The sequence below is a fragment of the Echinops telfairi genome, unplaced genomic scaffold (assembly GCF_000313985.2).
Source record: "Echinops telfairi isolate 266 unplaced genomic scaffold, ASM31398v2 ScPeMD7_18;HRSCAF=68, whole genome shotgun sequence".
Taxonomy (NCBI): Eukaryota; Metazoa; Chordata; class Mammalia; order Afrosoricida; family Tenrecidae; genus Echinops; species Echinops telfairi.
In genome coordinates this window covers 52,124,408-52,151,804 of record NW_022103915.1, presented here as the reverse complement: position 1 = coordinate 52,151,804, position 27,397 = coordinate 52,124,408, and the positions used below count along the sequence as shown (strand labels likewise).

At 43.3% G+C, this 27,397-nt stretch overlaps 1 protein-coding gene and 1 non-coding gene across 2 annotated transcripts in view; one reads left to right on the top strand and one right to left on the bottom strand.

Annotated features, from left to right (window-relative positions):
* CGRRF1 (cell growth regulator with ring finger domain 1) overlaps positions 1-17,759 on the top strand; it is a 31,808-nt gene extending 14,049 nt beyond the window's left edge. The window contains exons 2-6 of the mRNA XM_004698974.2: positions 2,246-2,385; positions 8,919-9,096; positions 9,245-9,392; positions 14,434-14,541; positions 16,449-17,759. Of these exons, the coding sequence (XP_004699031.2) occupies positions 2,246-2,385; positions 8,919-9,096; positions 9,245-9,392; positions 14,434-14,541; positions 16,449-16,769 (895 nt within the window). The 3' untranslated portion in view covers positions 16,770-17,759. The remainder of the gene's footprint in view (positions 1-2,245; positions 2,386-8,918; positions 9,097-9,244; positions 9,393-14,433; positions 14,542-16,448) is intronic.
* LOC115868821 lies at positions 1,957-2,063 on the bottom strand. The gene has a single exon (XR_004045799.1). It is a non-coding gene; the product is annotated as a U6 spliceosomal RNA (small nuclear RNA).
* Positions 17,760-27,397: the final 9,638 nt, after the last annotated feature.

The window sequence follows — 27,397 nt, the reverse complement described above, 5'->3', positions numbered from 1 at the left end:
CTGAGGAGTTTATCTGTCTTGGATTCCCCGTGTTTCCAGCTCTTATCTCTACCCGTGTACATGTTCTGGTCTAGTCAGATTTGTAAGGAAGAATTAGGGTCGTGATAGTGGGGGTGAGGAAGCATTAAAGAATCAGAGGAAAGGTGTATGTTTCATCGGTGCTACACTGCACCCTGACTGGCCTGTCTTCTCCCCACAACCCTTCTGTAAGAGGCTGTCGAATTGCCTACAGATTGACTTTGGGCCTCCACTTTGCACTCCCCACCCCACCCCCCTTCACATTGACATGATTTTTTTGTTCTGGGTCTTCGATGCCTGATACCTGATCCCGTCAATACCTCATGATCACACAGGCTGGTGTGCTTCTTCCACGTGGGCTTTGTTGCTTCTCAGCTAGATGGCCACTTGTTTATCTTCAAGCCATTTAAGACCCCAGGTGCTATATCTTTTGATAGCTGGGCACCATCAGCTTTCTTCACCACATTTGCTTATGCACCCATTTGTCTTTAGCGATTGTGTCAGGAAAGTGGGCAACTCGGAATGCTGGATTATTAGAACCAAGTGTTCTTATGTTGAGTTAGTACTTGAGTAGAAGGGCCAGGGCTGTTAATGATACTTCTACTCCATGCTAGTATTGACTCTAGCCCTTTTCTTGAGTGGACAACCTACAGGGCTTACCTGTCCTTGCCTCCTGTCACATTCAGAACCCATCAAACCTTGGCATCAGTCTCAATCACAGTTGATTTCTTTTGCTTTTCACAAGTATTTCTTTGTTTTCAAACTAATTGTTTTTATTTTTTCCAGTCTTTTAATATGAATATTCTCATGTATAGAAAATTTGAAAGAAGTTCAGAGGACATTCATTGCCCATCACATAGATTCTACCGTTAATATTTTACAATCATTGATTTATTACATGTCCATTCATCCATCCTTCTAATCACCTATTAATCCATCTTATGTTTTTATGCACCTAAAATAAGTATTTCAGCATTGAATATTAGTGAGAGCCAGCATTCATTTAGAATTTTTACAAAATACAATGGAATGAGCAATTCTTAAATGTGCCAGATTTAACAAATATATACAAACCCATACATTTGTACAGCTAAGCCTCCATCACTGTTCCTGTCACTGCCCCAAGTTTCTTAATGCCCTTTGCCAGCCAGGCCTTAGTCTCCTCACCCCCAGAAGCAACCACTGTTCTATTTCATACTTCCCCATAGATTACCTTAGCCTGCCCCAGAATTGCATCTGCCTGGAATCAGACTTCTTTTGCAGGGTGTCATGTTTTTGAGATTCATCCATGCAGTTGGGATCAATAGTATGTTCCTTTTTGTTGTTCAGTCCTGCTAATCTTTTGTATACAGACACCAGTTTGTTTATGCATACAGTGGGGCCTTATTATATTTTCGTTTTTTGCCTGTTACTGCTGTGTACATGGAGAGAAGGTAGTACATCAAAATAGGAATGTAACTCTGCTATCTTAACCTGAAGTCTCCTGCTGTAGTTGGTGCATACTCTTTTAAGGTTATTGTATTTAAATTGAGTAAAAGTAGCTGCTTTTTCATTTTACTAGAAATTGAGTTTAATCTTGTTCATTCTCCTTTAGAGCCCACTTAATATACATTATCAGTTTATATTTCTGCATGAAGTTTAAAAGTAGAAAATGCAATATGTAAATGAGGTACTACTATATTTAGTATTTTTAAAGTTCCTTATCTCATAAATAATATCAAATAGTCATATATTAAGTATATACTTGTTTTATATCATCTTAGAAATTCATTAATTGGTACCATATTTTTACTGATCTAATCAAAGTACAGTTTATTAATAACTAATATACTCCTCTGTTATCAACAATAATATTAATACTAGAGAATTTTGTTTTCAAGACTGTTGAATCAACCAGCTGAACAACATATAGTACAATTCTTTTTTATATACATCATTAAAAATATGGAACACTTCACGAATTTGCACGTTGTACTTGCACAGGGGCCGTGCTAATCTTCTCTGTATCCTTCCAGTGTTAGTGTATGTGCTGCCAACACGAGCACTATAGTGCAGTTCTTTGTACCGTCTACTCTCCGTTAATTCATGATCAAATTTTCAATGTAATGCAATTCTAGAGGGTAACTTAGGATCTCTTTTTAGAATTCGAAATAGTTCATGAGTCACAGCTTACTGCATATAGTCTCAGCATTTGCTCTAATCATGTTTTCTTTTTACCTTTCTTCAGGTTTGGTTGGGATGTTCCAGTAATCCTGAGAAATTCAGAAGAGACCCAGTTCAGCACAAGAGTTTTCAAGAAGCAAATGAGACAAGTGAAAAATCCCTTTGGCTTAGAGATCATCAACCCCTCATCAGCTTCAATCACAAGTTGGTGGCTAGTTATTTTCCCGAGATTTTTCTCTCATTACACCCCCTTTTCTTAGCTCTTTCATTTTCTTTCCCTCTTTGTCTTATTAGACTTTTAAACTGACTTTAATTCTGTTCTTGTTGAGAATATATGCAGTAGAGCACGCCCGTTCAAGAGTACCTGCACGGACCATGGAGTTCCATTGATTATGCCTTTTGCAAGCTGGACAGCCATTCTCACTTTCTTTTCCTGAATTGTTCTTTCCCGGCAACATACATTCACTGCACCCTAAGGTTCCTGTCTAATTTTTTGAGTTGCTGTTATTAATCTGAGCTGCACAGAGATAGTTCTTAAAAGATCATAATGCCTAAGGCAGACATTTTTTAACTGATTAAGATAAACTATTGTTTGGTTGTAAGAAGACTCCAGGAGATCTTTTTGGTTTAAGATTTAAAGATTATGTCAGGGCAATCATTTCTGGTGTCTGTCTAACTTTCATGGCTCCAGGAAGTCTGGAGAACAGGAGAATTTTGAAACTCTGTTTTGGGTTTTCCCCCTTTTGGTCAGGATTCTTCTATGGAATCTTTGATCAAAACATTCAGTACTGGTTGCCTGGTACTATCCAGTTCTTCTGATCTCATGGCAAAGGAGGCAGGGTGTACAGTGGCAGTTAGCAACACATTCTGTTACCCCCTCTTCCTATTCGTGATTCTCCTACTGGAGTATTTGACATCTTAACAATATTAAGTTTTCTAATCCATGAACATGGAACATCTTTCTACTTATTTAAATCTTCTTTAATCTCAGCAGTGTTTTATAGTTTTCACCATGTAAGTCTTTAATGCTCCTGATTAGATTTATTCATAGGTATTCTATGCTATGGTATGTGGAATTGTCTTCCTCAAATCCCTTTCAGATTTCTTATTGTTGTTGTATAGAAACCCAACTGATTTTGTTGATGCCCTGGTACTCTGAAACTTTGTTGAATCTTCTATCTCTAGAATTTTGGGGGGTGCACTCTTCAGGATTTTCTATACGTAGAATCATATTAACCCTGAATAAAGATGATTTTAGTTCTTCTTTTCCAGTCTAGATACCTTTCATTTCTTTTCTTGTCTTTTTGCTCTGGCTAAAACCGTTAGTACCACACTGAATAGATCTTGTGAGCGTGAACATCTTTTTCATATTTTTCTTCACCAGATTTTAAGCAAATACTTCTTGAGCATCTATTTTGTTCATGGGGCTGCATTGCATACTGGAAATACAAAGGCTAATACCACATATATTTGAGTCTAAGCCGACCCAAATATCAGCTGAGGCACCTAATTTTACCACGTAAATTGCATTAAAAATGTGTTGAAAAACTTGGCTTACACACGAGTATATACAGTAATTTAAGCACTGCTTGTAAGGAGCTTAGTGCAGAGGCAGATGTGTGTACTGATGCAAACAGTAACGTCTCACAGTGGCTGATGTAAAAAGTTTAAGACACTGGTTCCATCCGTTAGGATGCTGTGTTGTCCTCATTGGTCTTCAATGAACCGAGCAATGCAAGGATAAAGTAAAATGTGTAAATGCTGTTACGTATAGTTGCTACCAGGAAGAACAACTATCTTCTCACCTAACACGGTGTTTTGGTATAGATTATTATGGACAAAATGTACTTTTCTGGTAGATGGTAATGATAGATGGTAGTTGGTTATTTATAAACTTATTTAGAAAAAACAAATTATTTACTAAACGAACCGTCTGGGAACCATCATAGGGAATGGAGGGCATTAGAAAGAATAGAATATGTTAAATTTTAAAAAATGGGGAGGTATGTTCAGGAAAGGAATCATAAAAGAAGGTGATGCTGGAATTCTGTCTCTTTGAACGATGGATACGAAAAATAAGTGGGTATTTATGTACTTGGGAGTAGTTCTGGGTAGAATGAGAAGCATGAGCAAAGTGTTGAGGTCAGTAAGAAGCAGAAATAAGACTTCAGAAAAACAAGGGGTTTGTTATGGATAAAGCTCAGGGCGCAGCAGGTGAGAAAGACGAGTCTAGAAAGACTCCAGTTCTTTGTACGGGTCCTCAATGGGCAGATTCTGTTACCAAGATAAAAAATACAGGAGGAACGGGAGGTTCTGGAAGAGCGCTAACAAAATTCAGTACTGAGCACTTTCAATGAGAGCAAACCTCCAGAGTTTGAAATGCCATTGTGACTGATAAAATATCGAATAAGTAGGTCACGATACATTTTCCATAGTGCTATAAAGTTTTCTGAGCTGTAACCCCACCGCCTTTTAAACCTGCTCGTGATTTTGTTTAAAAGCAAACAAACCAGCACTTGCTCAGCTTTTCATTGTTCTCTAACTACTGACATGTTTGTGTTTTGTCTTCCCTTCACAGTGGGCTTCTTAAAAGCTATCTGTGTTTTCCCTCTTCACTTAGCCTGTCTTTCTTTCCCCCAGTGCAGGGCAGGACTCTGCCACAGTTCTCTATTGCAATGGCTTCCCCAAGGTCATCGTTACCATGCTACACCCCCCCCACCCCCCCACTCAGGACCCTTAGCAGATGCCAAAGCCATTGCACGTTCCTCGGACCTGCGTTTGTACCCTCTCTGCAGTACTGCACAGGGTTGATCAGTCCTTTCTTTGAACACCTGGTTCTTTTAGATGTGTGGATACTAATTACTCTGTCACTGACAGCATCGTTCTTCAGAACAGACCTTGGAATGTTCTTTTTGACAGCGAATGAGACTCCGCTGCCCTTCAGTTTTTCATGCTCAGCACAGCGAACCATATGATTGTCTGATTCAGCAGGCTTCATACTGGTCCATTTTAGGTCGTCATGCATTTCATCGTTGGTTCTTTCCAAATTTTTCTAGATTCACACGCCATACATTCCATGTTCAAATGGTTCTCAATTTTGAATTGTGCCTTGTCAACAAATGAACGTCTCCAAAATTTTACCCCATTCACACCATTGAGGTAGATTCGACTTTGAGGTGACAGCTCTTTGCAGTGAAATTTGGAATGCCTTCCAACGTGATTGGCTCATCTTCTTGGGCCACCTCAGACAGCAATCCTTGGCTCTTCAAAAGGTTTTCACTAGTCAATTTTCTAAAAAGGTCATCAGTCTGCTTAGTCTAGAAGCGCTAGTGAAAGTTGAGCACCATGGGTAACCTGCTAACATGGGAAATATGGATGGCACAACTTCCAGCAGCAGGCAAGTCACCACAGCAGGACAAACTGACAGACCACCAGTGGTGGAGATAAGTAGTAGTATACTGTCATACAAGGGAGGCCGGCTTTAAAAAGTTTGCAGAAAAGCTCCATTATCTTTACATTCCATTTTTCCACGAACTTTCTGAAGCCCCCTTGTGCTTTTCTGCATCTTTTGCATTCTCGTTTACCAATATATTCTGGAGGTCATTCTTTTGCATTTGGTACAGATATTCTACTGTAGTTTTTTTTAATGTAGCTGCATATTTCTTCACTGTGGAGTATTCCATATTTTATTCACGTCAGCCCCTATTGTAGGCATTTGCACTGGTTCTAGGAGTTTGCTTTTATGACTAGTACTATTTGAATCAGGAAGACCAAAGAAGCATCGGGGTGTTGGAATTAGGGTGCTGGTGAAGAATGTTGAAAGTACCCTGGGCTGCCAAGAGAACAAGCACATCTCTCTTGGAGGACGTACAGCCAGAATCTCTAGAGGCAAGGATGCAAGATGTTGTTTCATGTACTTTGGACATGTTGTCAGGACCTGGAGACAAGTCCCTGGGGAGGACATCATGTTTGGTAAAGTAGTGGGGCAATGAAAAAGAGGAAACCCTCTGATGAGATGGAGTGACACAGTGACTTCATCCGTGAACTCAAAGCAAAGAACAATTGTATGATGACATAGGACTGGCAGTGTTCAGTTATGTTGTACATAGGATTGCTGTGTTAAGGCCGGTTGACTAGAGAAACAAATCCAATGACATATATAATTAAGATAGTTAATGTTTATTGTGCCAACCTGGCTGATAAACACATGTGGGGTTAATTGAAGGGCAGAAGGATAAATGGCTCATTGAGCCTCGCCTTTCGAGTTCTTGGGTCTCTTGCTTTGTGATGGTCAGACCAGGGTGCAGTTGCCTTAGCTAGTTCCTGCTTCAGCTTGCAAGGCTCACTTCCTGCAAGACATCCTGAGGAGAAGCCGCATGGACCTACTCCGATGCAGCTCTGGGTGCCGGAGCAGCCTTGTGGAGACTCCTGCCAGTGCTGATGATTACACATTCACTGATTCAGCTTTCCTGCAGTCGGCATCATAGTGTGTGTTTTGTGAGATGGAGGAGGACTCTGTGGATTGGTATCGGGCATATGAGTTAATGTTGGACTTGTGGGTTTGGGCAGCACTGGGTTGGGATGTTTTCTTGATGTGCACTTAACCTTTATATAAAACTCTCTCTTATACATGAGTTTCTATGGATTTGTTTCTCTAAAGTACCCAAACTAACACAATATGGAAGAAAGAACTTCATATCAAGAAGTAATTGTTATATCAGGGAAACATCCCAACCCAGTCCAACTCAAGTCTATCACTGCAATACTTGTCCATATGTCCTTCTTCTGACTCACGAAGCCACATGCAATGATGCAGAATGCAGGAAGATCACCGGCCGGTGGGTGCAAAGCCCCATGAATCTAATGGCAGTGGAAGCATCTCCAGGGTTCTGGCAGCAACCAGGGTCCACCAGCAGGAAGGGGAAGGCACAGAGAGAGGGGGAGGTTCCTAGGTCCCTCCTTATGAGAAGGATATGCCCACAAGAAGTCACCATCAGGCTGTGAGCTGACTGACTCGCTAAACTCCACCCCTACACTTTGATATATCTTCAAGTTGACATGAAATTTTGCAACGACCGCAGTAGCTATGAGTTGGAACTGGCTTGACAGCACCTGACAACACCAACAACTAATGCTAAAGTGATAGCTTTATATGTACATTTTTTATATTTTTTGCTACTAATACAACAATATTATTTCATGGGCTTCATTTTGGCCTTTTTTTCCCCCTCCAATATGACTTTTCTTTTCCTCTTTCTTGTCTACTTCCAACTTGCTCATGCTTCCAACTTCTTCCAACTTCCTTCATGCATTGGCATGGAGGAGAATTCTGTGTTTCATGTGTGCAAAATCCCATCAGTTGTTGGTATCCGGTGGAGCATTTGCTTGTGCTTGTGTATCTCCTTCCGAGGCATTCCTTTAATCACAGTTCAATAAATACATTCCTAGAAGCAGCAAAAGCAACAACTTCCCTGAGAAGGACACTGAGTAGCTAATGGAATAAGAGAGCACACCTGTTTAACCCGGAACCATGCCCAACTCCATTTCCTTCAGTGTGGGAAATGCACCTCTGCTGCTCAGCGGTAGATGCCCCAGCTCACACGGTTGGCGGTTCAACACTTCACTGTGGAGTATTACATATTTTATTCACTTAGGCCCCTATTGTAGGCATTTGGACTGGTTCTAGGAGTTTGCTTTTATAACTAGTACTGTTTGAATCAGGAAGACCAAAGAAGCATCAGTGCGTTGGAATTAGGGTGCTGGTGCTGGGCTGCCAAGAGAACAAACATCTCTCTTGGAGGAAGTACAGCCCTACTCGTGACATTTGTAAACCCTATGTAAGTGCTCTGTAAGTGAAGCTATCATTTATTTGTATGGCAACTTAGGGTGGTCCAGTGGCTAAGCGCGTGGCTGTCAACTGAAAGGTTGGCAGTTCGAAGCCACCAGCTGCTCCACAGGAGAAAGACCTGGCACTCTGTCCCTGTGACAATGACAATGGACCCCACCGTGTGGTCAGTTGGACTCTGTCCGTAGGGTTGATAGGGGTCTGGGTCTACTCAGCGGTGTGCAACAGTAATAGCAACATGCCTCCCTGTGATTGATGTGTCCACGTAGCCTGGTCTACTCAAGTCCTCCTGTATTATGCTGGAAGCCAACAAGTGCGGGAGGCCATTGCTAGTCAACCCTTCAGGGTGTGGAACACGCACTGTCCTCGGGGTTGGACAGTATCTGTTTGACAAGTCTGTTTTGCTCTTGTCAATGTGTTGCTTAATAGTAGTGGATCTCGTTTTCTTTGTAATGTTTCTCCACGCCAGTGCACATCTTGTATATACCCACGACTGGAGCTGGCTTATGCCTGCACCTCTCCTGCTTCTGTTTGGATCATGTATGCTGCAATTGTGGTAGATTAGCCATACTGAACCGTGATTCAGTTTTCAGAATATTGGAGGAAATTCTTACAGTCACCAATAGCTTTATCTGTGGTGTGTGGTTTGAGGAAAGATCATTTAAATGTATACGTAATCCTCTACGAATGAGTTTTCTGAGAACTCCGACGAGTGTGGAGCCACTGAGATTCATGTTCCTGTTTGAGAGGCCGGTCCCTTCATGTAGAGGCACCGGCCCTCACTCGGCTCCCTAACTGCTGTCAGTCAGCCAGCATCCAAAGCTTTGGTGATGCACCACGTACAATGGTATTTGAAGATGCATTCGGTAATTCTCTCTCTTGTGTTCTACAGCTGGCATAACCTTGACAACAGACTGCCTCGAGGACAGCCTCCTTACGTGCTACTGGGGCTGCAGTGTCCAAAAATTACACGAGGCGCTGCAGAAGCATGTGTCTTGCTTCAGAATCAGCACTCCCCAGGCTCTAGAAGAAGCTCTCTACAGCGAGTACCTCTACCAGGAGCAGCATTTGTATCCTTTCATGGGCTACACCGTTAGCATGAGAGGGGCTTGGGATTCTCAGGGATAAAATAAGGTGATGCTGAGATAGGATTGAGCCCTTTGGCCTGGCATTGTTTCACTGGCTGTCGTGACGATTGACCTTTACATTTCCAAAAAGCACTAAGAAGGACAGCAAAGAAGAAATTTATTGCCAGTTACCAAGTGACGCCAAAATTGAAGACTTTGGTACGGTTCCCCGCTCTCGATACCCGCTGATAGCATTGCTGACCTTAGCTGAGAAGGATAACCGGGACATTTACGATATTGTAAGTAATTGAAAACTGCTAAACGCGTTTCCTCTAAGTGGTGTGGATGCTGGTTCTTACTTATTTGGTGAATTAAAAAAAAAAAAGTTTTTCCTAACTTCTGAGACTATACAGTGGCCTGGATACATTGTCCTTGAAAAATTGAATACCTTGAAAGTCCCACTGTGTGCAGGGAGCCCTGGTGATGTAGTGGTTATGCATTGGGCTGCTTACCACAGTTCGAAACCACCAGCTGCTTTGAGGGAGAAAGATGAGGCTTTCTACTCCGTGAAGAAGGGCTGTCCTCTCAGAAACCCACAGGCACAGTTCTACCCTGCGCTGTAGGGTCGCCATGAGTCAGAATCGACTTGATGGCAGTGAGTAAAGCCACTCTGTGCTGCTGAGGCCAGTGTTGTTTCTGTCATAGGCCCTGCTGCACGAATAGCGCATGTATGTCTGGGCCCTACAGTTTCAGCAGCTACAGTAATCTATCTGTTGTGTTTTGTTCTGGTAGCTTATCCCTATTGGGAAGATAAAAGCATCTTGGATCTCTAAAGGAGCTGAGCCGTGACAGTCTCCTAAGAAGGTTATACATGAAATAAGCTTTAATGTCCCTATGCACAATTTAATGAAATTGTTTCCTGAAGTGCTTGATAGGTAAACCTTATTTGCTGAGTCAGATCCGATGCGTAGTGGCCCCGCATGTGTCAGAGTAGAACGGTGGTCCTTGGGTTTTCTGTGGTTGGCTTTTCAGAAGTAGATCACCAGACCTTTCTTCCAAGGTGTCTCTGAGTGGACTCAAACCTTCAACCTTTTGGTTAGCAGCTGAGTGCCAGGAACACCTTGGTAGGGATACTCAAAAAGCAAACAGCCACGGAGTTGATTCTGACTCATAGGGACCCAACAGGTCAGAGTAGAACTGCCCTTTTCGTTTTTTTGAGACTCTTAACTCTTCATGGGAGTAGAAAGTCTCATCTTTCTCCCACGGAGCGAATGGTGATTTTGAACTGCTGACCTGTGGTTAGCAGCCCAACATGTAACCCACTACGCCACCAGGACTGCATCTGCTGTCTTGATGGAGGTAGATTTGTTAATTATGATATGGTAACGTTTGGAGGGGTGGTAGTGGTGATGGTACTTTGTAGTACCCCAAGTGCATTCACTGGAACCCTAACCAAACCCACTGCCATCGACTTAGTTTCGACTCGTTGTGAACCTGTAGGAAAGAGTGGAACTACCCCTGTGGGTTTCTGAGACTAACTCTTTACGGGAGTAGAAAGCCTCCTCTTTCTCCCATGGAGCTTTTGAACTGCTGACCTTGCAGTTAGTAACCCAACACTTAACGCCTACACCACCAGGGCTCACCTGCTCCCTTGCTAGAGGTACATTCATTACTAATGACCCGGTAATGGGAGGGTGGGCATTAGCTCATAGTGCCCACAGTGCATTCCCTACTAATAGCGTCTTTATGCCTTTAGCAGCCTTGTTTGCTGTGACAAATACTCTCTGAGGCAGGCTGAGCAGACTCCAAAGGAAATGCAGTAGTTCCTGCAGTCGGAGATGGAAGCAGGGTTTGACTCCAGGCACTGGGAGCCCTGCGCCAGTGCCCTTTCCCTGCCCTGGGAGGCTCCCCAAACGAAACAAGCAGGCCTTGGGCTCTGGAAGTTGCAGGCTTTTGCTGGGAAATAGTGACCTTCCATGTGTCAGTGAGCCTCCCAGAGCTTGACAGCAAGACTCCTCCCTTGCTGAGTGCAGGATGGTGTGTAGGAGCGAGCTCTGGTTTTCTTCCCTCCCTTTCTTCCTCACTCAGTTGAAGACAAATACGACCTGCTAAATTGGCATTTCTTCTTCCCAGCTTCTTCATCCTTTGGCTTACCTGCCTAGGTAAGGTAACCCTTCTCGCACCTCTGTACCCCCATCTCTTCTAAGGTCTTGGGATTCTGGCCTCCTCCTCTTTTCCTCCTGTTTAGGACCGCTCCCCTTCCCCCCAAAATAAATCAGATTGTGCATTTTCCCTTCCAACTTCCTCCTTGGATTCCGTTTGTTGTTTTTGCTTTCTAGCCTTCTTCCTCTTCCTTAGCGGGACAGGACTTGCCAGCAGGTCCCATTATGAACGATTGTCTCTTCCCTGTGTGTCGCCCAGGGGGGCCTCCTCTAGTCATTGCCCCTCCCTCTCCAGGGGCTGGTCTCTCCTGACAGCATGCCCAAAGTACGTAAGAGGGACTCTCAGCAGCCTTGCCTCTAACGAGCACCCTGGCCACATCACTCGTCCGGATGCCCTCCATGTCCATCCGTCATGCGGGGCTTCACAGGTCGTCAACATCCCTTAGGGGTGCAGATATTCCATGTGTGTTGGTTCCAACGTGTGTGTTTCCGTTCTCCCACGGATGGGCATTTAGGTGGTTCCAGCATCTTGCTGTGAACAGTGCTGCAGTGAATGTGCACCTCTGCTTGTCCTGGGGGCTTTCGTATTTTAGGGTATGGACCCGGCAGAAGGATTGCTGGGACACATAGCATTTCTGTCCCCAGGTGTTTGATAACGCCCATGCCACTTTCCACAGTGGTTTGATGGTCCCACCAGCAGTGTATAAGGCTTGCAATCTCTCCAGAGCCTCGCCAGGTTTGTTGTCATTTTCTGTTTTGCGTTGTGTTCTCTAACTTGGCCGTCAATGCTGGGGTCAGGTGGTATCTCGTCGTGGTTTGATGGAATGGCTAGTGGTCTTGAGCATTGCGTCCTAAGTTTGTTGGCTCCCTGAATGTCTTCTTTGGTCAACTGACTGTTCATATTCTCTGCCCATTTTTCAATGCATTATTCATCATTTTTTGTTATCGTTGTTGTTGAGATGTTGACTTTTTCTATAGATTTAGAAATTAGTATCTTGTTCGATTTATCATTGTCAGTTTTCGTTCCCAGTCGGTGGGATCTCTTTGGCCTGTTTTGGTGAAGTCTTTTGAAGCTCATATGTGTCTTATTTTTAGGAGATGCCAATCATCTGTTTGTTTTTTCCTGTGTGTGTTTTTAAGTATGTTTGATAGTGTGTTTATGCCATGTAGTGGGGCCCCTAAGCATGTCCCTATGTTTGCATTGATGATATTTGTAGTTCTAGCTAGGGCTTCATGCATCTTAGTTCATTTTTATGTATGGAGTGAGGTAGGAGCCCTGTTTCATTCTTCTGCAAATGGGAATCCAATTTTGCCAGCACTATTTATTCACGAGACTATTGGTCCATTTAATATATTTGGTCCCCCACTTCCACTTCCATCTCCACAGTTGTCTGTGGGTGGATGGACTTCTTTCTGCATCTTTGTTCTGTTCCATTGGTCTGTGCATCAATCATCGTGCTGCTCCTGTGGCTGTGCAGTCGGTTTTAAAGTCGAGAAGTGAGGCTTCCTACTTTGTTTTTCTTCTTCAGTAGCACTCTGTTTATCTTCAGTCTGTTTCCACATTGCCCAATCTTTCAATGCTTTCCAACAATTTTCTTGTTGAAGCTGGGGTTTTCTTCATATAGAATCACATCATCTGCAAATAGGGTTTTACTTCTTTGCTAATTTAGATGCCTTTGGTTTCTTTTGACTGTTCAGTAGCTCTGCCTAAGGCCTTTAGCCCAGTGTGGAATAAGAGTGTGATAAAGGGCATCCTTATCTGGTTCCCTTTCACAAGAGGAATGTTTCAGACTATCCCCACTGAGAGAGAGCTGTTGGCTGTTAGGTTTGCGTTTATGGCCTTTATTGTGTTGAGGAATTTCCTTTTTATTCCTATTTTGTCGAGTATAAAGCATCATTTCGAAGTGTATTTTGTATTAATGTTTATTATTCTTAATTTTTAAAGCACACTGACTCATTTAATTTTAATATGTAATTATGTGTATTTTATCTGGGGGTCAAGGACTCTTAAATTTAAAAACAAAATTAAACAAATGTTCCCATTCCCACCATAATGGCAAAGAATTGCTTAAAGCAGCACAGTTAGTAACCAGTTTGTTGTTGTATGTAGATAAAGGAAAGCAAGATTCAAAGTTTCTGGAAGATATGTTTTCAATATTCACATAGTACATGTTTATGTCAGAAAGGGAAACTTGAAAATCTTGGTAAGCCCCTCCTCTGTCCTATCCTCTGGGAGTCCCATCTTCATCTGTTGAGCCTTCTAGACCGCCTCTCTGACAGGCTGATTTCTCTCCTGCGCTGTGTCTTCCTCCCTCCATCCCCCTCCCTGCTGGCTTGGAGGTTCCCTCACACTGCCGTGGCTTTACTGAAGGGCAGTGGACACTCGGTGACCTGCACATGTAGAAAACGTGCCTGTTTTCTAAAGTGGTTGACATTTACACTTCCACTAGAGTCCTAGTTTCCCCTCTCTCTCACCAACCCTGGCTTGGTCAGTCTTTTTCATTTTAACATCCCATCAGAGGTATAATGGTATAGCTCATTGTGACTGTGTTTCCCTAATAAATAATTAGCGTGCACATCGCTTCATGTGCTCATTTGTAGACAGTGTGTCAGTACTGATCTCGATCTTAAGAGTCAATCAATTGTGGTCATTTTTAGCATTAAAAAATGTAAAAAGGACTAAGAAGGCATTCATGCTTTACTTTCTTGTGTTCTCCCATTCCTTATTCTCGCTGCCTTCTCAAACGCCAGCAAGTTAGTATTTACTGAACATGTCTATTGCCGGTGTTCCTTGTCCAAACATAATATTGCTAGAAGCTAAGGTAAACTATGTTATAATCTAATTTAGAAAGGTAGGTTTATTTATTTTTGAATATAGATTTTCACTCCCTTCACCTCTCCCACCCCCTGCCACACCTACCGAATTTTCTACCTACTTGACAGTAATTCACCTATTTCTATACTCAGGACTTGTGCATACCTAAAATAACTCAGCCAAAACCAGTGGGTAAGTAAGGCTGAAGCTCTTCAGAAACTAAACTTTAGTTGAATTAGTGTAAGTTTTCTAATCTGTCAACCTCTAATTTTTATTATTTTATTTTATGGATTTGTCACATATCTAAGTGTGTAGTAATGTAAGGGGGTAAAGTACTGACCATTGTTCATTTTTTAATTTTAGATTTCAATGGTGTCAGTAATTCATATTCCTGATAAGACTTACAAGCTTTCCTGCAGGATACTATATCAGTATTTACTCCTGGCTCAAGGTCAATTTCATGTTCTTAAGGTAAGCTGTACTATGTAGTATCACTGTCTTTTGTTGGAGAATTTCAAAGAATAACTGTCAGGAAACTCTTGTATTTTTCAGTGTTATTATAGAAAAAAATTTAGCTAATGTCATAAAAGAAGTCTTGTTTTGTTTCTGACGTGAATTCCTCTTTGTGTTCATGTCTTTGGGACCTTTGTGTGGTGTTTGGAAGTCTACACCACCCAGAGACCTCAAATCCTAGAAACTGCCCAGAAAAAAGTACCTGCTTCTTTGTTTCCATGGTTTCCCTCTCTCATCTCTGCCGATGCGGCCTCACGTTCCAGGGACTTGTCACCTCCATGTACATTTAAAAAAAAATTTTTTTATTAGGGACTCATACAACTCTTATCACAATCCATACATACATCAACCGTGTAAAGCACACTTGCACATTCATTGCTCTCATCACTCTCAAAACATTTGCCCTCCACTTAAGCCCCTGGCATCAGCTTCTCATTTTTTCCCCTCCCTCCCGGCTCCCACCCCCCTCATGAACCCTTGATAATTTATAAATTATTATTTTGTCATATCTTGCCCTGTCTGACGGTCTCCCTTTACCCACTTTTCTGTTGTCCATCCCCCAGGGAGGGGGTTATATGTAGATCCTTGTAATCGGTTCCCCCTTTCCACCCCACCCTCCTTCCACCTACTCTGTATCGCCTCTCTCAGCACTGGTCCTGAAGAGATCATCCGCCCTGGATTCCCTGTGTTTCCAGTTCCTATCTGTACCAGTGTACATCCTCTGGTCTCGCCAGATTTGTAAGGTAGAATTGGGATCATGATAGTGGGTGGGGAAGAAGCATTTAGGAACTAGAGGAAAGTTGTATATTTCATCGTTGCTACACTGTACCCTGACTGGCTCATCTCCTCCCTGTGACCCTTCTGTAAGGGGATGTACAGTTGCCTACAGATGTGTCTTGGGTCTCCACCCCCACTCCCCCTCATTCACAATGATATGGTTTTTTGTTCTTTGATGCCTGATACCTGATGCCTTCGACACTTCGTGATCGCACAGGCTGGTGTGCTTCTTTCATGTGGGCTTTGTTGCTTCTGAGCTAGATGGCCGCTTGTTTACCTTCAAGCCTTTAAGACCCCAGATGCTATATCTTTTGATAACAGGGCACCATCAGCTTTCTTCACCACATTTGCTTATGCACCCACTTTGTGTCAGTGATTGTGTCGGGAAGGTGGGCATCATGGAATGCCAGTTTAATAGGACCAAGTATTCTTGCATTGAGGGAGTACTTGGGTGGAGGGAGGCCCAATGTCCATCTGCTACCTTAATACTAAACCTGTAAATATATACACATATATCTATTTTCCCTTCATCATATAAATATATTTACAAATGTACATGCCTGTATTTAGACCTTTATAAATTCCCTTTACCTCCTAGCTCTTTCCTCTATTTTCTTTAACTTTCCTCCTGTCCCACTATCATGCTCAGCCTTCATTTGGGTTTCAGTAATTCCTCTCGGTTCCATTACCCTTGTTCAAGCCCTACCAGGCCTCCTACACCCTCCTCATCACCGATTTGGATCACTTGTTGTTCCCTGGTCCCTGGGTTTGCTAACAGCACTACCTTTCCCCTCCCCTCCCTCTATCCCATGTCCCCCCGGAACTGTCAGTCCTGTTATTTTCTCCTCCAGATTGTTCATCCAGCCTATCTTATTTAGACAGACCTGCAGAGATAATAACACGCACAAAAACAAGACAGAGCAAAACCTAGCAACAAAAGAAAACAACAACAACAAGCCAATGACAACAAAAAAACCAAAACAGAGCTACCATCCGTGTGCATTTTTAGTGGCTTGTATGACCTGCAAGTTCAAAGACTGGATGGTGGCATTTGTAATTATTTTTAAACTTGTCTCTCTCATCTCCAGCAACTTTACATGTCTGCAAACAGTAATTCCACTCCCACGAGCAGCCCTTCTTCAGAAGAGCGGAGCACAAACCACAGCTCGTTGGAAAAGGCCGGCCTTGGCGAGAGCGAGGTGGAGCCCCCCGAGGAGAGCAGCAGGGACTGCGTGGTCTGCCAAAATGGGCCTGTGAACTGGGTGCTCCTGCCCTGCAGACACACATGCTTGTGTGACGGCTGCGTCAGGTATTTCCAGCAGTGCCCCATGTGCAGACAGTTCGTGCAGGAATCTTTTGCACTTTGCAGTCAAAGAGAACATGATAAGGACAAAAAGAAACCTATGTGAAGATGTGGGTACAACTGCGAAGTCCACTTCCCGCTGCAGGTCCAGCATCTTGTGTCTGTGGCTCTCATCATAACTTGGAATCTACAGTATTGACCATCAGTGGAAATGATATTCTAACCTTGTATTTATACAGCACATGGGTGGTAAAAATGAATCCTCTCTGCTTGGCGTAGTAAATGCTGGAATATATATATATATATATATAAAATCACTCAACTAGAGAATGTGAATGTTTGGCCTTTTGTCACCTAGAAGATTGCAGATATTACCGATGAAAATTACATACTAAATAAAAGTCCGTCTAAAGTTTGAGGAGGTAAAAGTCTTACATTGACAAAATGGTTTCCTTCGACATATTCTGGAGTATAATTAGGAAAATAATAATTCTTGTGGTTAGTAGCTCAAGGCATGACCACTTACGCTATGAGAGCCCCTGTGAGATAATAATTCTTAAAGTGATTGTGTGACACGCTGCCCCACCCCCACCCCAATTTTACCAAGGACTTGGAAAAAGCTTTTTCACTTGTAAGCCTTTCTGAAAACACCATTTTGAAAAAAACACCCGTTCGTGTGCTTTCTAATTTTCCATATCATCCTTTACATAAATTCACGTCTGAATTTTAAAATACGGGTTCTGAAATCATAAATGCAAGACGCAAGTCTCGAATGTTCTCGTTCATAAATTAAAATGATATTCATCTAGGAGATAGACATACAAGCTTGCATAATAAACTTCCTCAGATAATTACATTTCTTGTCAGAGGTGATGAGAGAGCGGGGTGGCCAGTCAGACACAATGGAGAGTGTGATCTCTTCCCGAAGGTCTTCCTGCGTCTCCCTGGGAGGCGCTGCTCGATGCCTTACTTGCACAGTGGAGTCCTCTAAAACCCTGCTGAGGGCTTCTGGAGCCAGGAGAATCACGAAAAGTAACCACGATAGCGATTTTTCTGATGTATTTTTATTCCAAATAAACCTGGTGCCCTCTGGAAAGTACGTGGTTTTGTTCATTTGTTGCTACAGCCTGTTGCTGAGCGCCGGACAGGCAAAAAAGACTCCCCACTTTTCCAGGATGGCCAAAAAAGTAAAGGTACGCCAGAGCTTTCTGTGTCTTTAGTGAAAAGTCCCGTCAACTCACCAAGCAAATAGTTCATGGCAAATAAACTGACATTCAGCCAAACTGTGAAGCCTTTGCTGTTTGCATTACCAATAAGACCTGTTTACACCAGTGTTTTGGCGTCCTGTTTCCTTCACATGAAATGCAGCACTCTGAAGAGGCCATTACTTGTTCCTCGTATTAACCTTATCAAACTTCCATCTCCATTCAATAGCCATGTAAGTGAAAATCTGGGTGGTGCAAATGTTTTATGCTTGACTACTCATCTAAAGGCTGGTGGTTCAAACCCACCCACTGCACTGAGGAAGAAAGGCCAGGTGATCTGCTTCTATAAAGATTAAATAAAAAAAAACACGTGAGTTTGTGTTTTGGTTTAGAAGCCAGGCATCTTTTTTTTTTTATTTAATAATTTTATTGGGGGCAACTCTTATCACAGTCCATATATACATCAATGTGTCAAGCACCTTTGTACATTTGTTGCCATCATTCTCAAAACATTTGCTTTCTACTTGAGCCCTGTATCAGCTCCTCATTTTTCCCCTCCCTCCCTACTCTTCCCTTCCTCACGAACCCTTGATAATTTATAAATTATTATTTTGTCATATCTTACACTGCCGACATCTCCCTTCACCCACTTTTCTGTTGTCCATCCCCTAGGGAGGAGGTTATATGTAGATCCCTGTAATTGGTTCCCCCTTTGCAACCCACCATCTCTCCACCCTCCCGGTATTGCCACTCTCAGCACTGGTCCTGAAGGGATCATCTGTCCTGGATTCCCTGTGTTTCCAGTTCCTATCTGTACCAGTGTACATCCTCTGGTCTAGCCGGATTTGTAAGGTAGAATTGGAATCATGAAAGTGGGCAGGGGGAGGAAGCATTTAGGAACCAGAGGAAAGTTGTGTTTCATCGTTGCTACACTGCACCCTGACTGGCTCGTCTCCTCCCCGAGAGCCTTCTGTAAGGGGATTTCCAGTTGCCTACAGATGGGTCTTGGGTCGCTAGTCTGTACTCCCCCCTTCATTCACAATGATATGATTTTTTGTTCTTTGATGTCTGATACCTGTTCCCTTCAACATCTCATAATCACATAGGCTGGTGTGCTTTTTCCATGTGGGCTTTGTTGCGTCTGAGCTAGATGCCCGCTTGTTTACCTTCAAGCCTTTAAGACCCCAGATGCTATATCTTTTGATAGCTGGGCACCATCAGCTTTCTTCACCACATTTGCTTACAGGCATCTTTTTTTAATTGTAAAATATACATGCCATAACATCTGTCAATTAAGCAATTTCCACATGCAAAAATCCAGAAACCAGAGATTTCCTAGGAGTGTAGCTTCCAACCCATCTGGCAAAGCTCCAACTGCCAAAGCATTTGTTCCTAAAAATGAACCTGACAGTTTATTAGAAGCATGTCCCTTCCCCTGGAGATTCTTAAAGCTCTCTTCCAACATCGCTGGGAGCAGGGTTTGCAAAAGCCACAGTCCCTGCTGCTAGTGGTGTGAACAACGATCTGGTCAGTGAGGGAAAGGCCCAGAGATCATTCTGTTCCATCTGCCACAATGCTTCCCTTCGTGCCGCTGCTTGTATCTAACCACAGGGGCAGTGACTCAAACCCACTAGACACTTTGTGTGAGAAAGATGAGGCTAGGTGCTCCCAGAAGGACTTACCGTTTTGGGAACCCCATGGTCACCCTGACTTGGAATTGGCTCCCTGGCAGTGGTGTGAGTGGCAAAACAGGGAGGGTAAAGGGAGAATGGGTAGGGAAGAGGGAACCGATTACATGGAACTGTGTGTGACCTCCTCCCTGGGGGACAGACAACCAAAAAGTGGATGAAGGGAGATGTCGGACAGGGCAAGATATGACAAAATACCCATTTATAAACTATCAAGGGCTCATGCGGGAGGGGGGAGTGGGGAGGGAGGGCAAAAATGAGGACCTAATGTCGGGGGTTTCAATGGAGAGAAAATGTTTTGAGAAACGATGTACAAATGCGCTTTACACAATTGATGTGTGTATGGATTGGGATAACAGTTGTATGATCCCCTAATAAAATGTTAAAAAAAAAAAAGAAATGAAAATACTTGGTTTGTTTATGAAGCTAAGTTGCTACTTTCCGAATGGTCCAACCAGGACCTTATCAAACGGACTCAACAGATGACTAGCTACCTCCTCCAGGGCTCTTTCCTTCCCAACCTGCTGTCAGCCGCACTCCAGACCTAACGTTCCAAACTGACTCCAGGGAAGGAAGTGAGAGCTGTTTCTCAGGGGCTGCAATCAGTCACTAGGTCACCTCCCATGGCATTACTTTTACTTTATTTATATCACTGCTATATGAAGAGTTTGGTGTGTGGAGCCCTGGTGGCGTAATGGTTGCCGGTTGGGCTGCTAACTGCAAGGTCAGCAGTTCAAAACCACTAGTTACACCATGAGATTTGAAAGACGGGGCTTTCCAGTCCTATAAAGAGTTACAGTCTTGGAAACACACAGGTGGCCCTACCCTGCCCTTTAGGGTTGCTGTGAGTGGACATCAACTCATGGCAGTGAAAAATGAAGAGCCTGGTCTTGGCATTGGGGAATTAGTAGTAATGGTGTCAGATCTCTCATTTCCCTCTGGTCTGCCCCTTAACTCCTTTCCCCAGATGTTGAGCACTGAAAACCACCCCTCACTGTCCCCTCCTGGGTCTCTCTTCCTTGTCTTTGTGATCTCTCATCTAGTTCCTCACCCTGGGTCTACCAAGAGAGCTCATGCCACACATCTTACATGACCTGGGGCTCCCGCTCAGCGACTCCAAATGTGTTCTCACCCCCGCCTGCTTTCTCGACCTCTCCACCCTACCTATACCACCAATCCACAAGCTTGTCTTCACTTGACCAGCAGTGTCTTGACTGATGTTCCCAAGGAAAGTTGAGGGGCCTAACTGATTAACGGAGTATATTGGAAAGCAACAAGACCCCTAGTGCAGTTTGATTGTCTTTTTTGGTCCTTTTTCCTAATGCATTCCTGACCAAACTCCTAACCGCCATTCCAAAACTTCTTCACGCCTTTTATTTTTATTGGTGTTTCCTTGGTGTGGTTGACCAGGTCAGCAGTTCAGAACCACTCCAAGGGAGAAAAAGAAGGCTTTCTCCTCAGTTTTGGAAACCCACAGGGGCAGTTCTAGTCTGCCCTATAGGGTCACAATGAATCATTTGACTCGGCAGCAGTGAGTTTGGGTCGATGCTGTACTTTTTCTATACTTCTCAAGATGGTGTTACGATACACTATATAGGACGTACACCAATTCAACAGTGTCTACACACGCCACGCAGAGTGACAGTCTTCAGGTTGTGCATCTGTTCTCACCTCATTTTCGGCTTGTTCCTCCTCCATTGACATCGTTTCACTGCCCTCCAAGGTTCTGATCTTTCTGGTTGCTGGTGTCAGTCGGATCCCATGGAGAGAGAGCGTCAAAGAGCGCAGTGCGCAAGGCCGACAGTCTTTACTAGTTAGGCTTTCAGAAGACGTCAGGGATGCTTTGGGCTCAGGGTTTAAAGATGGCCTTAGCTCGGTAGTTCCAGGGGTCCGTCCAGCCTCCATGGCTCAAGTTCTTTATCCTACACTGCTGATAAACTCTCAGCAAAGAATCTTCCAGAGGCAATATAGTTGACGGACTCAGAGCAATAGAGATTGAGAAGTAGGAGGGAAAAAAAGAGTTTGCTCCTTTCTGTCTGTTTCCTGTTGGCTTTCTGTTTGCCTTCTGTTCCTGTCTCCAACCTGCCTTCCAGGAAGAGCAGTGGACCCCAGTCTGCAGTTTTCCCCACTCTTGCCAGACCTGCGTCACCCCTCCTCACAGGCCCGAGGGCGTCATTTCCGTGGCCCTGCCCTCCACATTTCTGTTTAATCATCTGGCTTCTTTCCTTGGTCACCCTCTGTGGGGAGCGGCTGCTTCCTACAGTTGCCCACCCTGCACCACCTTTCAGCTTTTCAGTTAGCAACTTTTAAAATTCAATCCCCTGATTAAAAAATTGGTGTGTGTTCAGTCCCCAGACTGGACTCTAATTGATCCAATGACATCTTATCTCATTGAATCCTCTTACAACTCACTAAGGTAGGCAGAAAACTGAGAGCAGATGGCATGAAATACTAACTCATATTTCACAGTAGTGAAATGACTGGAGCCCCTGGGTGGTGTAAATGGTCAACACACTCCACTGCTAACCAAAAAGTTGGGGTGTTCAAGTCCACTCAGAAGTGCCTGGGGAGAAAGGCCTAGCACCCTACTTCTAAAAGCTCAGCCATTCAGAACTGTGGAACACAGGTCTACTCTGAAACACACAAGGTTGTCAACAGCAACTGACTTGGTTTTAAGCAGTCAAGACTTGGCCACCGGCTTTGTAAAAATGGCATGGAGCTGATCTCCTCTGACTCCACAAGGGGAAAGAAGAGTCAAAGTCAACATCAGCACAAGGCCAATTCCTGGAGGTGGAGGTCAGACATGTTTCCACCCACCACCCTTCTTTACCAGTGATGACAACTACCACCATTTCAATAGCACTCTGTTTCTCTGCTGGGTTTGAAAATCGGTTACAATGGCTACACAGAACTCAGACAGTGCTCACGGTCATGGGGTTTATTAGGGAAGTCATTGGTTACAATTCAGGTTCAGGAACACTTAGGAAACAGTTCTTCTGTCAGGTAGCCTCTTCCCTTTTATCTTCTTTTTTTTAAACACAGTTTATTGGCACATAATTTACATATCATACAATTCAGTGGTTCAATCATTCAATCATATCAAGAATAGTTGTACTATCATTACCACATCAATTTTAAAACATTCCCCTCCATGGTTAAGTCACCCTTAAAATGAGTTGTGCTGTTCACAACCACTTCTAGTGTTCCTTCCCAAATCCTGCCTTCATTGTTTACTCCCTAAATCCCTCTTCCCTCCATATCACCACCGCCTACATCCCCTGTAAACCTTTGTGTCAATTATTATCACTGTGCAACCACTCCTCCTGTGCTTCACAAACTGGGAAACCCAGCAGAAACAGTGAAAACCAAAATTGAAGTAAGGTGGTAGGGATAACATTAATAATATAAAGACAAAAATACAAAGTAAGAAGGAAAGACCCCATCAACATTCAAAAAGCCAGAGAATAAATTTCTGTTATGGAACAAGTAAGAGATACTTGCACCCAAAATAAATTCAGGTCAGGGCTATAGGGAGGGTCTACACTTGGTCAACTGGCCAAGTATCGAGTTCAGTCCAGCATGATCTAGATTATAATGGTCTCTGCCTGATAGTAAGGCTGTTTGAGACTTGTTGGTGGCTAAGGGGATCAGTCTGACTAGAAACTCTGCAGATGGGTTTGGGTTCCCACTGTCCTTCATAGCCTTCTACAAATTGGGTGTTCACAATTTTATCTGATACTTTTCCCTTTGCCTTGTTTGAATTTTTTAATTGTCATATTTGTATCACACAAGCTGGTGTGTTTCTTCCATGTGGACTTAGTTGACTCCTCACTTAGGTGGCGCTTGTTTGAATATAAGCCTTTAAGACCTCAGACACTATTCCAATTGATAGCCAGGCACCATCTGCTTTCTTCACCACACTTTGCTGGAGCACCCTTATCTTCCGTCATCCTTTAAAGAAGGTGAGTATTGAGCAGGACCATGTTATCAGAACTATCCGTTCTTACTTGGGTCCAGAATTAACTAGGAGCCCAGATTCCATCTGCTTGTCCATGGGGTTTACACATCTCAGGTTTACTTTGTCGGTTATAATATGACAGACTCAAAACCCTGTAAGACCAACTTTCTCAATAGCAGCCATAAGCCAGCCAGCAAACAAACAACCAGAACACACACACACACACACACAGAGAAAATTACAAGCAGGAAAGCAAAAACCCATATAAACAAAGAAGTACAACATTAGCAATTACCCCCTTGGGGTATAAATCAATCAGGCAGGCCTCTTATCCATGCCCACAGGGATGCCTCTCTGGTCCTCAACTTGTGAATCAGGAGGTGCCTTGGCCTCTGCCCTTGGCATAGAGGCCACCTTTGACTTCCTATGGCTACACACTGGGGAAGGAGACTTTAACTCCACAAATGCCCAACAATGATCCTACGAGGTGGAGGTCAGACATAGCTCCACCCTCCAGCCTTCTTTACCCTATGCTGACACCAACTGTCCCTCGTACAGCACTGTTTTCTGCTAGTTTCTATGATCCATTACAATGGTTACTCACAGACAATACTCACAATTACAGAGGTTATGAGGGAAGTACAGGTTCCATTTCAGGATCAGAAACATCACCTCTCCAGTCATGAGCTTCTCTCTCATCTGTGATCACAGGCCTCCCTCCCTCTGGTCCTCGAGTCCTCAGTCACATGGCCCCTTGACCTTTGCTCCTTACAGAGCTCCTTTTGTTGCTGATAAATGCCCAAATACTCCACTCTGTAAGTTGGCCTCTGCCCTAAGGCACTCGGTTTAAGTCCTTAGAGTGGGCCAGAAGCTCACCATTCTGCCTCATGATTTTGATGTTGCTGCCTCGTATTTGCACAGAGATCTTGGGGTCCAAAGCACACACTCATGGTTTTTCTTTTTTTCCCCCTTTCCCATCATTTTATTGGGGGCTCTTACAGATCTTATGACATTCCATTCATCAATTGTATCAACCATATTTGTACATATCATCATTGCCAAGACATCGTCTGCTTCAGCCCTTGATATAAGCTCCTCTTTTTTCCCCTCCCCTCCCCACCCTTTTACCCTCCTGTATCCTTGATCAATTATATATCGTTATTTCATATCTTACACTGTCCTTTGTCTCCCTTCACCCACATTTCCGTTATTCGTCCCCTTCCTGTGGGGGTAAGGGGCTGTATAGCCAATCTTGTGATGGGTTCCCCTATTCTCACCTTTCCCCTCCATGACCATCCCCCTCCCCTCATGACATCGCTGTTCCCACTACTGCTCTGGAGGGGTTTATCTGCCCTGAATTCCATTGGAATTCTGTTCCAGTGTGTGTTCTCCAGTCTAGCTAGATTTGCAGGTTAGAACTGGTAGTGGGGAGGAGGAAGTACTCAGGAACTAGAGGAATGATGTGTGATTTATCTGTGCTATACTACACTTTGGTTGAATCATCCCTTCTTTATACCACTTCTGTGGGGGTGGGGGGTATCCAATTATCTACAGATGGGCTTTGGGTCTCCACTCCAACCCCCCTCTCTTGCATCGATATAGTTGTTTGTTTGGGATCTTTTGAACCTGTTGCCTGATCCCATTGACACTTTGTGATCACACAGGCTGGTGTGCTTCTTCCATGTGGGTTAGTTGCTTCCCTGCTAGATGGCCACTTGTTTCACTTCAAGCTTTTAAGACCTCAGATACTATATCTTTTTTTCCTTTTCTTTTTTAAAAAATCATTTTATTGGGGACTCATATAACTCTTATCACATACATCCATTGTGTCAAGCACATTTGTACATTTGTTGCCATCATCATTCTCAAAACATTTTCTTTCTAGTTGAGCCCTTGGTATCAGCTCCTCTTTTTTTCCCCTCCCTCCCCCACCCTCCTTCCCTCACGAACACGTGATAATTTAGAAATTATTATTATATTTTCATGTCTTACACTGTCTGATGTCTCCCTTCACCCACTTTTCTGTTGCCCGTCCCCCAGGGAGGGGATATATGTAGATCATTGTGATCGGTTTCCCCTTTACTCCGCCACCTTCCCCATACCCTCCTGGTATGGCTACTCTCATTATTGGTCCTAAGGGGTTTATATGTCCTTTATTCCCTGTGTTTACAGCTCTTATCCCGTACCAGTGTACATCCTCTGGTCTAGCCAGATTTGTAAGGTAGAATTGGGATTATGAAAGTGGGGGGAGGGGAGCATTAAAGAACTAGAGGAAAGTTGTGTGTTTCATTGGTGCTATACTGCACCCTGACTGACTTGTCTCCTCTCTGCGAACCTTCTGTAAGGGAATGTCCAGTTGCCAACAGATGTTCTTTGGGTCCCCACTCCATACTCCCCCTCATTCACAATGATATGATATTTTGTTCTTTGTTGCCTCAGATCTGATCCCATCAATACCTCGTGATCACACAGGCTGGTGTGCTTCTTCCATGTGGGCTTTGTTGCTTCTCAGCTAGATGGCTGCTTGTTTATCTTCAAGCCTTTAAGGCTCCAGATGCTGTATCTTTTGATAGCCAGGCCATTAGCTTTCTTCACCACATTTGTTTATGCACCTGCTTTGTCTTCAGCGATCTTGTTGGGAAGGTGAGTATCAAAGAGTGGGTTATTAGAACCAGGTGTTCTTGTGTTAAGGAAGGCCTTGAATAGAGGCCCAAAGTCTTGGTTGCCATCTTAATACTTATCATATAAATATATGTACATTGGCCTCTATCCCTTTCATTATAAATTAATATTTTTACATATATACATGCCTATAGCTATATTCATGGTCCTTCTTAATGGTTGTGAGATTTTCCCTTTTCCTGCTTCTGAGATGGCGCATTTTATACCTTGCAGGATGATAAAGCTAACTGGTCCCCTGGTTAGAATACAGTAACACCCTGTTTGCCTGTGTCCCTCAATTTTTGCAGATGCTTACAATAAATATGGGCAGAAGAGCCATAATAAGTAATCTAGGGAATTGCATCCCAATTTGAGCCATCTTACAAAGCTCTTTTAGCTCTACTAATAAATCCCCCAAAGGCACTCCTCCCTGCCAATACATCTCAGCCTGAAGAGGCTCAGCAAACCTAGCCCCCAATAAGTGCCGGGGGCAACCCATTCTCCAAGTAAGTGTCTTGTCCTAAGTCAGTGGGCTGGAACGCCCACTGCTCTGTCTGCTCTTTGTTCCACTTCTTTGCCATCTGGGATAATTGTACCTTTTTTTCGTTGAAAGTGCCAGTAAAGTCTATCTATGAGTTTAAATAGTTGAAATTCAAATATATGCTCAGATTTATGATCATATTTTCACAACCTCAATAAAAATCAGAGCTTCCTACTCCAATATATAAATATCTATCTATCTATCTATCTATCTATCTATCTATCTATCTATATATATATATTTAAACAGCCTCTGTATAGAGAGTCTCCAACATCATGGACACTAACATCTTTCCCCTAAAGGCAAGAAATATTCGATTTTGATTAACCCCACATTTTCCACACCCTTAGGATGTTCCCAGTCAGAAAAATTAGGAGAAACTTGCCTGTTACATATTTAAGTTTTATTGCAAGGTTCCTCATAATAATGTCCATTATGACTCTTCTGGAGAGTACAGTTTCCAGTTCCTAAAGTTATTTAAGCTAAAACAAATAAGTACACAATCTCCTGATTCAAGGCATTTCAGGGTCTAAAGGACACACTTATTCCTGACTCTTATTTCTTGATGGTAATGAGATTCCCCCTTTCTGCGTCTGGGATGGTTCATTTGAATCTAGCAGGAAAGCAAAACCGATCAATCCCCAAGTTAAGAGTTCCAAACACCTCATTCACATGGCCCCA